The 12,635-nt window shown below is 48.0% G+C and overlaps 1 protein-coding gene across 2 annotated transcripts; it reads left to right on the top strand.

Moving 5' to 3' along the window:
- The first annotated feature begins 57 nt into the window (after nt 1-57).
- Nucleotides 58-10,760, top strand: LOC138566915 (uncharacterized). 2 transcript variants are annotated; one of them, XM_069644651.1, is made up of 6 exons: nt 7,425-7,625; nt 7,909-8,672; nt 8,758-8,896; nt 9,219-9,361; nt 9,914-10,157; nt 10,535-10,760. In XM_069644651.1, exons 4-6 carry the CDS (start codon nt 9,332-9,334, stop codon nt 10,561-10,563), a joined length of 303 nt encoding a protein of 100 aa, XP_069500752.1. In that variant the 5' UTR covers nt 7,425-7,625; nt 7,909-8,672; nt 8,758-8,896; nt 9,219-9,331; the 3' UTR covers nt 10,564-10,760. The 2 variants fall into 2 exon arrangements, with proteins under 2 accessions (XP_069500753.1, XP_069500752.1); XM_069644652.1 differs by lacking the exons at nt 8,758-8,896; nt 9,219-9,361; nt 9,914-10,157; nt 10,535-10,760 and adding an exon at nt 58-508 and having other exon boundaries at nt 7,425-7,629; nt 7,909-8,226.
- Nucleotides 10,761-12,635: the final 1,875 nt, after the last annotated feature.

The following is a 12,635-nucleotide window of genomic DNA, read 5'->3' on the forward strand; positions in this document are numbered from 1 at the left end:
TGTTATCCGTGTGATTTTCCTGAGCAATGAAGCGGTTTCGGAGCACTTTCAGTGACTGGGCTTGAGCGGGAAGGCTCTGGCTGTTGATGCAATTGCAACCGGACTCTGCACCATCTATGAACTAAAACTATTGCATTACCTCCACGTCCACTCTTCCTCGTCCCAGTACTTACTTCATGAGGCACCTGCCTCCGACACAGGACCTTCTTCTATTTCTTTAAATCTCTATAACTCCTCCCCCACATCCATGTCACTCAGTTTAATTTTTCCTGCCTCCGGCAGGTTGGACTTTTTCTTCCCGGTGCGGGGCACCAGGGAGCACCGATTGTTGGCCCCCTGGGGGGGGGGCTGTGTGGCGGTGCCCTCGGCTCCCTCAGGTGCGGCGCTGCTCCTGGGCCCCCTGCGGGGCTTGGGGTCACAGTTGAGCTGGATTGCCTCGCTCGGTTCTTTGCTGGGCTCCGGACCGCAGCGTGAGCATTGTGTCCCGGTCCTGCACGGCCTCGGGAAGGTGAGGGGAGGACTGGGCTTGATGTTTTTCCCCTCTCCTCCTGTTTTGGCCGTCTTGATTCGACTTGGCAGTATGGGCTAGCCTTCCCTTTTGTTGTGAGGCCTCTCTGCTTCTTGTCGTGGGGTGACAGTGGCAGAGAGTCTTTGGGAGTGCGGGGGCTCTGTTCTGTCGCAGGCATGTCACATACCACCTGCTCCTCAGACACACGCCCAGGATGCACCGGATGTTAGCTGCATTATCTGGAGGAAGGTAATGAGAGGGGAGGACTGTGCTTGATATTTTTCCCCTCTCCTGCTGGTATGGCCATCTTGACTCCTTCAACATGCCGTCCTCGTGCCTTGTGTGCACATCTTTATTGGAAATGATGGCAAGCACTTGGCAGTATGGGCTAAGCCTTCCCTTTTGTTGTGAGGCCTCTCTGCTTCTTGTCGTGGGGTGACTATGACGGAGTATTTGAAAGTGCGGGGGCTCTGTTCTGTCGCAGGCATGTCACATACCACCCGCTCCTCAGAGACACACGGCCCAGGATGCACCGGATGTTAGCTGCATTATCTGGGGGAAGGTAAGGAGAGGGGAGGACTGTGCTTGATGTTTTCCCCTCTCTTGCTGGTATGGCCATCTTGACTCATTCGAAAGGCCGTTACCTCGTGCTCTGTGTACACATCTTTATTGGAAATGATGGCAAGCACTTGGCAGTATGGGCTAGCCTTCCCTTTTTGTTGTGAGGCCTCTCTGCTTCTTGTCGTGGGGTGACTATGACGGAGTATTTGAAAGTGCGGGGGCTCTGTACTGTCACAGGCATGTCACATACCACCCGCTCCTCAGACACACACAGCCCAGGATGCACCGGATGTTGGCTGCATTCCTTGCGTGCTGCCTGTGAATACGGCGCAGATTTGGACACATCTGCAAGCGGCCGGAAGGGTACCGGCCTGGCATAGTCTACACTTCGGGTTCGAGTATCAGCGGTGCTGACTCGGTCCTTCAACCTTCCTAGACCGACGCATTGGAACGATCTAGAGCATGGGGCTACCAGCTACTGGATACAGGGCTCAAGCCACCTCTCAGTCATGTGGCGTGTTAGTGGTGTGTTTGGGTCTGTGCTAGCTATGGACGCAGACTCCTTGTCCTGTCCTCTTCCTCTAAACTGCGCGAGGGAAAGTCGAAGGAGTTGATTTGCTTTTCCCTTGTCCGGCATGGGATTATGGAAAATGCATCATGGAAGTAACGGCCATGCAGGGGGTTCCCAGTGTCTCTTCTTTTAGGGCCTAGGTCCTCCGGTGCCGACGTGTTGCTTTCACGCCTCCTCTCAGACTTGTGGGAAGTGATATGGCACATGGTGGCACATGTCTGTGCTTAGAGGGGTTCTCAGAGCCCCTGGTGCCGGTGGAGGGGGATGTCACTTCCGTGGGTTTTCCAGTATAGGCATACCTCAGGTAGGGGGTTGCCTTTGATGTCGGCTATCCGGGATTGATTGCTTTGCCCCGCTTTGTGACAGTACTCTGCCCTTTTGACGCCAGCCTGGTGGCTCCTCTGTCAGCTGAGGGGGCCATAGTCTGCTGGACTTCTGGGCTGTCCAGTATCTTCCTTTTGATAGGTCAGATCTTTTTGTGGGCTGACAAGCATGCTGTTATATTGTGGCGCAGGCCTGTTTCAATGTCCTGTGATTTCCCTCTGGTGCAAGTGCAGTGACTGGCGGTTTTCCCTGGCTCCTCGTCTCTATCTTCTCGGAGGTGTATGGGACCGGTGGGGTTCGACTTCCTGGGTAATGGGCTCCTTCTGGAGGGAGTATCAGTTGCCGTTCCTGTCTCCTCCTGTCCAGGTTTGCATGGTTAGGACTTTGGTACCCAGCTCACGGTCCAAGTAGTTGGCCATAGGATCCGTTCTCTCCGAACGGTTGTTGTGGGTTACCGTCTTGCCCGTTCCTCTCCCTGTTCAGGGTCAAGTTTTCTACTTGCGGGTGTTCCTGGTCCCTATGCCTTCTAGGATGTGTCACCTGCTTATGGGTCTCAAGACCCTGCACTGCTTGTCCGGACGTCTGGGGAGAGCGTACTCTGGATGTTGTGCAGGGGGGGCGCTTGCTGGCTGTTCTGGGCTGGGTTCTCAGAAGGCAGTATGTCTCGGCTCGCCTGTTGCTGAAGTTACGGGGCACGTGGCGTCTTGCATGTTTTCCAGTTCCTTGAGCCCGTCTTCGGTTACGTCTCCTGGTGTCTTATACTCTCTCCCACTGGCTCCCGACATCTCAGCTTTCGTAGTTTTGTTTTCAGTGTCCCCAGCGCTGCGAGTGTCCCTGCTATGGTGGCGGGGGGTTTCAGGTCTACAGGCTGAGGTGTGCATGGTCCTTCCTCCTGTGGCCTCTCCTACTACCAACACCAGCAGAAAGGGTCTACATTGGGGGTCCTCTCAGCTCAAGGGTTGTGAGATCTGGGGAGAGCCGGCGATCATCCAATTGGCAAGAGTTGTGCCATTGTCCAAGCTCTGGTGTACTTCGAGGAGTTGCTGGACGGTCGGCGGTTTTTGGTCCGATCGGACAATACGACGGCCTTGGCATATGTCAACTGCAAAAGGGGTTCCGGCCACTCCTTGAATGCTCTGGCAGCGCTGATAGGCACCTGGGAGGACTCTCATCTGGTGTCTCTGGTGGCCTCACGTATCAGAAGGGTGGACAATGTTCAAGCGGATCTTCTCAGACGCCGGTTTTCACTCCTCTGCGGAACTGGTCCTGTTGGCCCAGGTCTTTGCGGTGACCTGTATCAGATTAGGGTCCCTGGTTCTAGACCTGTTTGCATCCCCGGCCTCAGCAGAAGTTCCCCTCTTCTGCTCTAGGTTTCAGGCTGAGGGGATTGGGGGATGGACGCCCTCTCTGTACAGTGACCTTGGGGTTTTCCTTTATGCCTTTCCGCCTATTCCCCTTCTGCCCCGGGTGGTTTGGCGCATCAGAGTGTCCAGGGTGACTGTGTTGTTGTTAGCTCTGTTCTGGTCCCGCCGGAGTTGGCTCCCCTCTCTGTTGGAGCTTCGGTCCTAGGAACCTTGGCTGGTTCCGAGGTGGCCGTGTCCCCTTCAAGGGGATCTGCGGTTGGAATTCCACCAGATGCAATGGGCGGTGTGGCTATTGCTCAGTCTAGGTTGATATCTCAGAGGTTCTCAGATCCTGTAGTTGGGTCCAAATGGATGCTCTTAGACCCTCCACTCTGAAGGTGTTAGGCAGACACTGGGGCCATTTCCGAGACTGGTATGGGCGGTCTGGGATCCCTCCCCTGCGTTCGGGCCTCTGCTATCCTTCAGTTCCTCCAGGAGGGGTTTTGACAGGGGCCTGGCAGTTTTTCCAGGCTTCGCTTTCAGTAGGCCTCCATGAAATTACTTTTGGGGGACTCTGACGGTCACTTGGATGGGGAGGTGTTGGTGGGGAAATTGATCCAGGGTTTTTCTTCTTCCCGTCCTTGTGCTGATAAAGGGCTTTCCTCTTGGGATCTCCCTCTTGTATTACGGTTCCTTCACGGGCCTCCTTTTGAGCCCATTTCCGGGATTGATATCAAACATCTTACACTGAAATCTGCTTTTCTTATTGCCCTCACTTCTGCCCGTAGGCTTGGGGAGATTGGGGCTCTCTTATGTCACGCTCCTTTCCTGAGGGTGCTGCCAGACTCGGTGGTGTCGGGGTGTGGTCCGATGTTTCTCCCTTCAGTTGTCTCTCGGTTTTCACACCTCTCAGGGTCTGGTTCTCCCTGACTTCTTTCATGATCCAAGAACGCCTGAGGAGGTGGCTCGGCTTAACATTGATGTCCGACGGGACGCGTTGGAGTATTTGGCTTGGTTTGCTTTTTCCACCAATCTGATAGTCTTCTGATTGCTTGTGGTCCGGCTGGGGCTGGGCATAACGCATCTGTGGTTTCCATTTTCCGGTGGTTCCGGGTTGTGATCTCTAGGGCCTATGTGGCTTCTGGCCTGCCTGTGCCTGCGCACAATCGGGGGCGGTCTGCCAGGGGTTTGGCGGCTTCCTGGGCCGATGCAAGGAGGGTTTTTCTCTGCAAGAGATTTGTATGGCTGCCGCCTTGGCTGGTCTAGGCATTTTCATCAACCGCTATGGGTTGAGTTTCTCCCACTCGGGGGTTGGTTCCTTCGTGGTTGGAGTTTTGTCTGTGGGGATGTGATTTAAGAGTTATTGTGGGTGTGTTTTGCTGCACTGTTTTTGGCTCTGTGTCTCATTGGGACCTTTTCCCCGTTGCTGCTTTGGTATACCTCATGAAGTAAGTACTGGGACGAGGAAGAGTGGACGTGGAGGTAATGCTCCGATTACTTAACGGTAATCTTCATTACTCCTAGTCCTACTCTTCCTCGTCACAGTACTGACGACCCTCCTCACCCTCCCTCCGGGGAAGGTCCCATGCTCCGGCTTGGTAATATGAAACTGAGTGACATGGATGTGGGGGAGGAGTTATAGAGATTTAAAGAAATAGAAGAAGGTCCTGTGTCGGAGGCAGGTGCCTCATGAAGTAAGTACTGTGACGAGGAAGAGTAGGACTAGGAGTAATGAAGATTACCGGTAAGTAATCAGAGCATTAGAGCACAGTCTCAGATAGGGAGAAGTGACATATGAGGAGGGACACACAGTCTGTAGGTGTTATTTGGTTATTTGCCCACCCATTGGCTACTCATGCCCATGCTAAACCCTATGGTCATTCCCACCCATTTCCTGACCCTCCCAGCCCAAAACACCTCCCCATGGGAACTCTTTTGCGTTTGCTTTGTTCAAGCCTTACCATCAAACTTTGCAGTCAAGGTGTCTGCCAATGTTTATTCAAAGCAGTCTTCTGGGAGTTAATGACTTTAATTGGATTTGCAAACCCTCCTTAACCAGGTCTGCCTTCAGCCACCTGATTTATAAGCACGGTGCTTGTCCTTCACTGAACTCCTGTTAAAAACAAACATTGGCAAAGCCAACACTTTGGGCTTTTGTGTAAGGATTAGGCCTCTGCCAGGTATTGCTATTAGATGCCCAGCCACTCACACCATTTTGCACATGTTACTATCAATGGCCAGTTAATACCACTACGGAAGAGACTGCAAGTGCCTTCCTACACAAAAGGAAAAACTGTTGGCATTGCCAATGCATGTTTTACGACTCGTGCTACACCCCCTTTGTCAACCCTGCTCTCACGCTGCTACTCCATACATGCACTGATCCTCTTGTCTCTGTCCTGCTCAAGTCCTCAGGACCCTGCTGTTTTTGGACCCTGCTTTCTTAGCCCTGCTCTGACACTCCTCTCTTGTCTCTGACCTGCATGGACTCTCCTGCGCTGCTTGGACCCTGCTTCCCAGCCCAGGGCCTGCTCGCGTGCCATGGCGTAACGGGAGGGTGGTAATAAGCCATGATTTCTCTCACGTTCAGCTGCTGGCAATAATCTCAACTCATCCCGGGGGCTGGGGCCCCTGCCCCCCCCTTCAGAGCTTTGCAGGGCAGGGACAGATTAAAGGCAGGCCTGGGAGAGCGATCCAGGAATGTGTTTACAAAGTGGAAACCAAACACTGGGATTGGCTACCTGTTCATGTTCACGCAATTATGTTGCTGGAACAGAGCAGAGTTTTAATTGCCGCTCCTAGTATGCACAGGTCTCTCGCTCAAACCTACATGCTGTCACACTCCTTCCTAGAACCCCTTCTGCCCATGCCTCTCATTCTTAACCTTTCACACACACATCACTGTTATACTTTCTCTCCACCCCACCGTGTGGCCTCATACTTCTTGATGCTTTCTTTCCACATCCTACCTTCCGGCCATAGTTTCTCCTTCCATGATGTGCTACTCTTCCGGTTGAAGGTCTCCCTTCTTGAAAGTACCCCCAATCTATTTCAGAGGTGAGCTTACTCCCTGTTCTCACACGTGTATGCTGGCCTTACTTGCTGTGGTTAAACTCAAGAACACCGTTCACCGAGCATAGGTGTTTTTCGGTTGGTAGCTGCCACGTGGTGTTGGGCAAGACTATGAGGGTTTTGTTTCATTGTGTGTGGTTTGTCAAGACTACCGCTTGAATGTGTGTTCTGTTCTCTTACACAAACCAAACATGGGCATGTAGGTTGTGAGGTCATGGAATTATGTGGGAATATGTGGTCTTTAGATTGCAGGTGTTACTTCAAATACCATTCATAGGCCTTTTTCTGCTACATTAGACAAAGTTAAGTGCGGAATTTCATTAAGTGGACACCAGTAATTCTTAGAGTTGAAACTGAATATTCAGTGTTTCAGAAGGTATATGCAGACGGGTGAGTTTTTAGCAGGGTTATTTAGCGGCAGTACCTTTGATACCTGTGCTGTCCTGACTAAATGAGTCCCGTATGGTGCCTCCAGGGGTGATGCGTTCCCTCTAGTGAGATATGGTTCACTAGCACAAATGGGCTAAATGCAAGATCTGGCTCACTAGCAGAGATGGGCTGAATGCAAGATGTAGCTCATTAGCACAGATAGGCTGAATGCAAGATCTGGCTCACTAACACAGATGGGCTGAATGCAAGATCTGGCTCACTAGCACAGATGGGCTGAATGCAAGATCTGGCTCACTAACACAGATGGGCTGAATGCAAGATCTGGCTCACTAACACAGATGGGCTGAATGTAAGATCTGGCTCACTAACACAGATGGGCTAAATGCAGGATAGTGTAAAAAATGGCAAGACCGTATTTGTAAAGTTAATGATGATGGTGGTTCCAATGCAATTTATGTTGCAATGAGTACACAGCGGGTCATTCAGGTGCTGCATATTACTAAACCAACATAGGATACTAGCTTCAATCACAAATGGGGACTCTTCAGACAGGAACATGTCCATAGTAAGGGGACCACACATTAATGGTCTTGTACAGAATAGTTTCACAAAAATACTTTGAGCACACTAAATGTATTTATTTTTCGTCTTTTAGGTAATCATTCAAACCATGGCCCTCTTTAATGTGCTTTTCTTTGATTGCGACAACTCTCTCTGTATTCGAAAGGATGGGGAATTTGAGCCATTGGCAATTCCTGGTGAAGTGATTTGTAAATGGCTGGTAGAGGGTCTTGATGAAAGTGGAAAAGAAATACGTGAAGAAAGGGATTTCAAAGCGATAGTGCCTTTCCAATCGGTAGGTAAGCAAAGTATATATGTTTTTCCCTCTTTCCCTCCATTTGATGTTTCGGGAGGAGGGTACATCTAACGTCCCTACAGTGAGGCATCCCCTTCTTTCGAACAAACAGATGAGTGCTGCACAATGCCCACCACTCTTTCACAGCATCTCTACTTCCTCTAGAGTAAATCTAATGTATAAAGTATAGATGCACAACATGGTTCTGACACTTTGGTTGTGTAGATAGTCACATTTTGCAATTTTCGCTTGAGGTTTTAACTTGCCTTTTTCATACCTGCAGTCAAGAAACAGTGTATCAAGACACAAAAAACATTTGAAGAAATAATGAAAGACTATTGCAGTGATGCAGAGCGACTGATTCATGCCTTAAAAATGAAGGCAGAGGAGGAAAAGGAGCTACTGGTGGATTCTGGCAATCAGGGAAGTGCTGAAAAACATAAGAGTGTTGCGTGAACTGCAAGAAGAACATCCAGTGAAAAAAACAAAAGGCAACAAAGAGAATTATTTAGTAAAAGCTGATGGGAGGAAAGTGACTGCTCCCAAACTTAGTAATGCCTGTTCACAGCTACAGTCACAACAACTGGAGAACCTAACTCTTTTGGCAGGGATGGCTAGTGTTCTTCATTCTTTCATTCCTTCCTCAGAGCCCTACTCTGTTGCTTCACCTGGACAATATAAAGACGCTGCGCAACAACCATTAAATGGACTATCAAATATTTTGTCAGATAGATCTAGTTTGACATGCTTAACTCTATCACCACATCTTCTAAATAGTGTGTCCTTGTTGCAGAATGACAGTCATGCCTGTTTAGACAGTGAGTTGACACCCACACGTGCACACAAACCTGCTCAATCATTCAGACAACAGTCTTTAAAAACAGCGGAATTGGGAACATCCCCAAAACAGAGTGACCGAAAAAGCAGCGTATCACCATGTGAAGGGGAAAATACAGAAAATACTGTTTACCTGCCCGCAACAATCTGTTTCAACTCCTCTAAAAAACCCTAACTACAAATGGAGAAATGCAACCTTTTCTCACTAGGGTATACACCTACAATATTTTATTTAATAGCCCAGTTGTCAATGCTACAATTTTGTATTCCTAATTTTGTTTTTTTTATCCCCAAGGAAATGGTGTATAATTCGTTGTCTTTAGTGAATGAAAATAATTCTTATTCATCGGATTGTCCTAATGGTCACACTGAGGATACAGCACAATTACTGGCAGAAATAAGATCTCTACGTGCAGAGAACCATTGCTTAAAAGGTAACTAGTGCAGTCATTGACCAATATCTAGTAACCCGTAACCCAATATCTAGTAACCAATCGATAAGGCTAGCGCCTCTAACAGTACATCAGAGGTTGAAACAGCGAAAACAGCTTGGAGGGAAGGTGGATTGGGCTAGATTACAGCTCTCCCTTCCACTTTCCATTCCAGATTTCATTCATCTGTGTAACACTGTTCGCATATTTGTAACTTTGAGTAATAATGCTGATGTTGGCCCATTCACTCCTCACTCACTGTTTTAGTTTGAGATGACAAAGAGTGCATGCCTTTTTAACTGTTTTTTATTTTTTTTTATTCTAGAACAGCTACAAGCCACGCAAAGACACAGTAAGTTGGCAATGCATCATTTGCAGGCATCACTGGCAGCTCAGACCAGGACCAATTAATTCCCGGAATCAGCAGAGTTGTTGGAAATGGACACTAGATCATCCACACAACAGAAGGTGATACTTTTTAAGCTCTTTTATAACCTGTTTCTATTCCTTAATCTTAGTGTATAACCAAATATTTGTGTGAATATAAATTAAGAGGCAATATTCTGCATAGATTCTGGCCAGGCCCATTTTTTCATTTATAGCTTAAAAAATAAAACATCACCTAGATGATGGATATTTGACCATAGTTGTAGGCATGGCTGTATTTGAAATGTTTGCAGACACTCTATATTGTGTGCCTCTACTCTCCTGCTATTGACCAGCAACCACGCCATATATAATATATAAAGTATCCTAGCAGTGAAACTTTGATCTCATACAGTTATTAATCCATAGTGTGCCATGGCGGCCAAAGTGCAAGCCTAGAAGGCAGCTGAAAGTGTCCTTGATTGATTAAGTACAAATGTTATGATTTATATCAATCCAACTGTTTAGGGATCACATTTCTTATGCAGGAAATTCACCTCCCCATATTTTGTACACATCATTGCTTATAATACAATCTGTACTTGCATGTCATGATGATTTGTTTTAATATTATATATTGTGCTATATTTCCAGGCTGATATGCAACAGCTGTTTACGGATGCCAATGACCCCACCAGATTTAGAGGTATAATTGTTCCAAAGCGAGAGCTCTACAGACTTTTGAAGGGGGCTAAAGCTGCTCAAGATGGTGCAAGCTTCCTTTTGAATGGGGTCAGCAAGCTTCTCTTTTCCCAGAATGAGTTTGCTTCTGCTAAAGGAGTAACAGCCAGAGCTGGGAGTGATGTCCTTGATGTAGAAAAGGTTGATGCTTTGCACGGTAGGTCATTGAAAAGTCTCATTCTTTTTCCGAAGCTAATGCTTAATCATCACTTTGACATATTAGCTGTATTGGTTTTGAAAACTGTTCATTTCCACTTAAGCATTTTATTTCTAACTGTGTGATATGAATCAATATTGTTCCACTAAAGACCATACATCTTCTGCAGCCACAGAAAACCATGATTCATTTTAAGTTCTAATGTATCTTTTAAGCCTGTTTCATCCTTTGTGTACAAATGCATTTAAATGTAGTGATGCATTTGTAAATTGACATTTTAACATTTAGTTAATCTGGTATGTATTCTGCAATAAGGAATTTAACAGTGCCTATTCGGGTGTCCATTTATATTCATATATCCTTTTTATTTTTTGTAGAATTGTTTGAGATCTGTCTGCAAGGCTAACAGCTGGCCTACTATGGACCTCCGAGTGATAAGGAGGAAGCTTGCCACCAAAATTTGCAATGCCAGAAGAGGCCTAAAAAAGACTCCACCTTTTGAAATGCAGGATCAATGATTGTTTTTTTGTAAACCTATTTATTCTTATGGAATACAGCTATGCCGTTAAACTGAATTTGTTGAATAAAAAAAGTTGCACACTTTCTGAGCCTATGTTTGATTGAAGATATCTTATAGCCAGAGCAATACAATATTAAAATATCAACAATTTATAGCTGCAGAATTTTACTTTCACAATATGAGCTAGGTAATTGTTAGCTGCTCTTAGTGATATTGAGTGAAGTGACTGGCGGAAGTCTGTCATGCCGGTAGACCTTTAACAGATTCTGTTGAGGTAGCTGGAAGTGTGTATTTTAGTGTAGTGCTTTGGAACTGTGGGAGTTTTATTGGGTGTGAGGCCATGTTGTCTAGAGGTGAGAATTGAAATGGGGGAGTTGGTTTGTGACATGGGGGTTGTAGTTGTGTGCAGTAAATCAGCGAACTTGGTTAACGGGTGCTCTAGCAAAGATGAAAAGTGACAGCTGCAAGATTCTTTTTTCCAGTAAACTATCCAGAAGTCTAACTAGAGTCATTGTAAAGTAATGCCACGAATGTTACTAAAAAAGGATACATCCTGTGGCAATCCAACACCTTTTCCCAAATCTTTCTGAACCATCTTGAAATCATTTAAACTCATCCTGGAGTGGTCTGCAATAATCATTTACAATTTAAAACCCATCTTAATGTTGTTATGAAGTCATCCTGGAGTTGTCATGGAGTCATCCTAGAGTAATCCAAACTCATCCTGAAGTTGTCGTGGAGTCATCCTGGAGTTGTCGTGGAGTCATCCTAGAGTAATCCGAAGTCATCCTGAGGTTGTCATGGAGTCATCCTAGAGTCATCCGAAGTCATCCAGGAGTAATCCCCACTCATCCTGAAGTTGTCATGGAGTCATCCTGGAGTAATCCAAGATTATCACTGGAGTCAGGGTGGGACACGTTGGTGTGGGTTTGATGGGAGATATGGGGACATTGGTCTGTGTGTGGGGGAGGCATGGTTAATCTAGGTATGGGTCTGGATGGGGGCATCTTGGTGTGTGGATGGTGGGGTCTGCAATGGATGGTGGCACATTGGTGTCAGTCTGAAACAAGTATGGGACGTCTGGCGGGTGGATTGGGGCATCCTGGTGTGGGTGGAATGGGGTATCTTGGTGTGGCTATGGAGGGAGTGGATGGAGGCACATTGGTGTGGGTCTGGGGAGGGACGGAGTACACTGGTGTCGGTCTGCAGGGAGTGATGGGGCATCCTGGTTTGGGTTGGATGGGGACATCAGTGTGGGTCTGGAGGGAGGGGATGGAGGACATTGGTCTGTGTCTGGGGGAGGGATGGAGCACATTGTGGGTCTGGGAGGAGGGGTGGTTCATCTAGGTGTGGATCTGGAAGGCAGGATGGGGGCATCTTCCTGTGCATGGAGGGATGTGGCATCTTGGTGTGGTCTGCAATGGATAGGGCACATTGGTGTTGGTCTGAACAGGTATGGGCATCTGTTGGTCTGTAGGGTGGGATGGGGCATACTGATGTGGGTGGGATGGGGACATCTGTGCATCTGGAGGGTGGGAATGGGGGCACATTGGTGTGGGTTTGGGGAAGGTATAGAGGCATGGTGTGGGTCTGGAGGGATGGATCGTTTAGGTGTGGGTCCGGAGGGCAGGATGGGGGAATCTTGCTGTGTGGAGGGACTGATGGTGGTATCTCGGGGGTGGTCTGCAAAGGATGAGGGCACATTAGTATCGGTTTGGAACAGGTATGGGGCATCTGTTCTGGAGGTTGGCATGGGTCATCTAGGTGTTGGTTGGGAGGGTGGAGACCTTTGTTTGCATCTGGAGAGTGGGCTGGCGGCATGTTTGTTTAGATCTGGAGGGAGGGATGGCGGCATCTTTGTGTGGGTCTGGACGGAGGGATGGGGCATCTTGGTGTGTGGAGATGGATATCTTGGTTTGAGTCTCGAGGGCAGGATTGGGGCTTCTTCCTGTGTGGAG

The sequence above is a fragment of the Ambystoma mexicanum genome, chromosome 2p (genome assembly GCF_040938575.1).
Source record: "Ambystoma mexicanum isolate Mex_15411 chromosome 2p, UKY_AmexF1_1, whole genome shotgun sequence".
Classification (NCBI taxonomy): Eukaryota; Metazoa; Chordata; class Amphibia; order Caudata; family Ambystomatidae; genus Ambystoma; species Ambystoma mexicanum.

Bases quoted from the DNA above. Each gene is read 5' to 3' on its own strand.
- LOC138566915 (XM_069644652.1), top strand. From the start codon at position 248: ATGTCACTCAGTTTAATTTTTCCTGCCTCCGGCAGGTTGGACTTTTTC. The intron at 509-7,424 runs GTGAGGGGAGGA...TTCGTCTTTTAG, and splicing joins TCCTGCACGGCCTCGGGAAG to GTAATCATTCAAACCATGGC. The intron at 7,630-7,908 runs GTAAGCAAAGTA...TCATACCTGCAG, and splicing joins AGTGCCTTTCCAATCGGTAG to TCAAGAAACAGTGTATCAAG.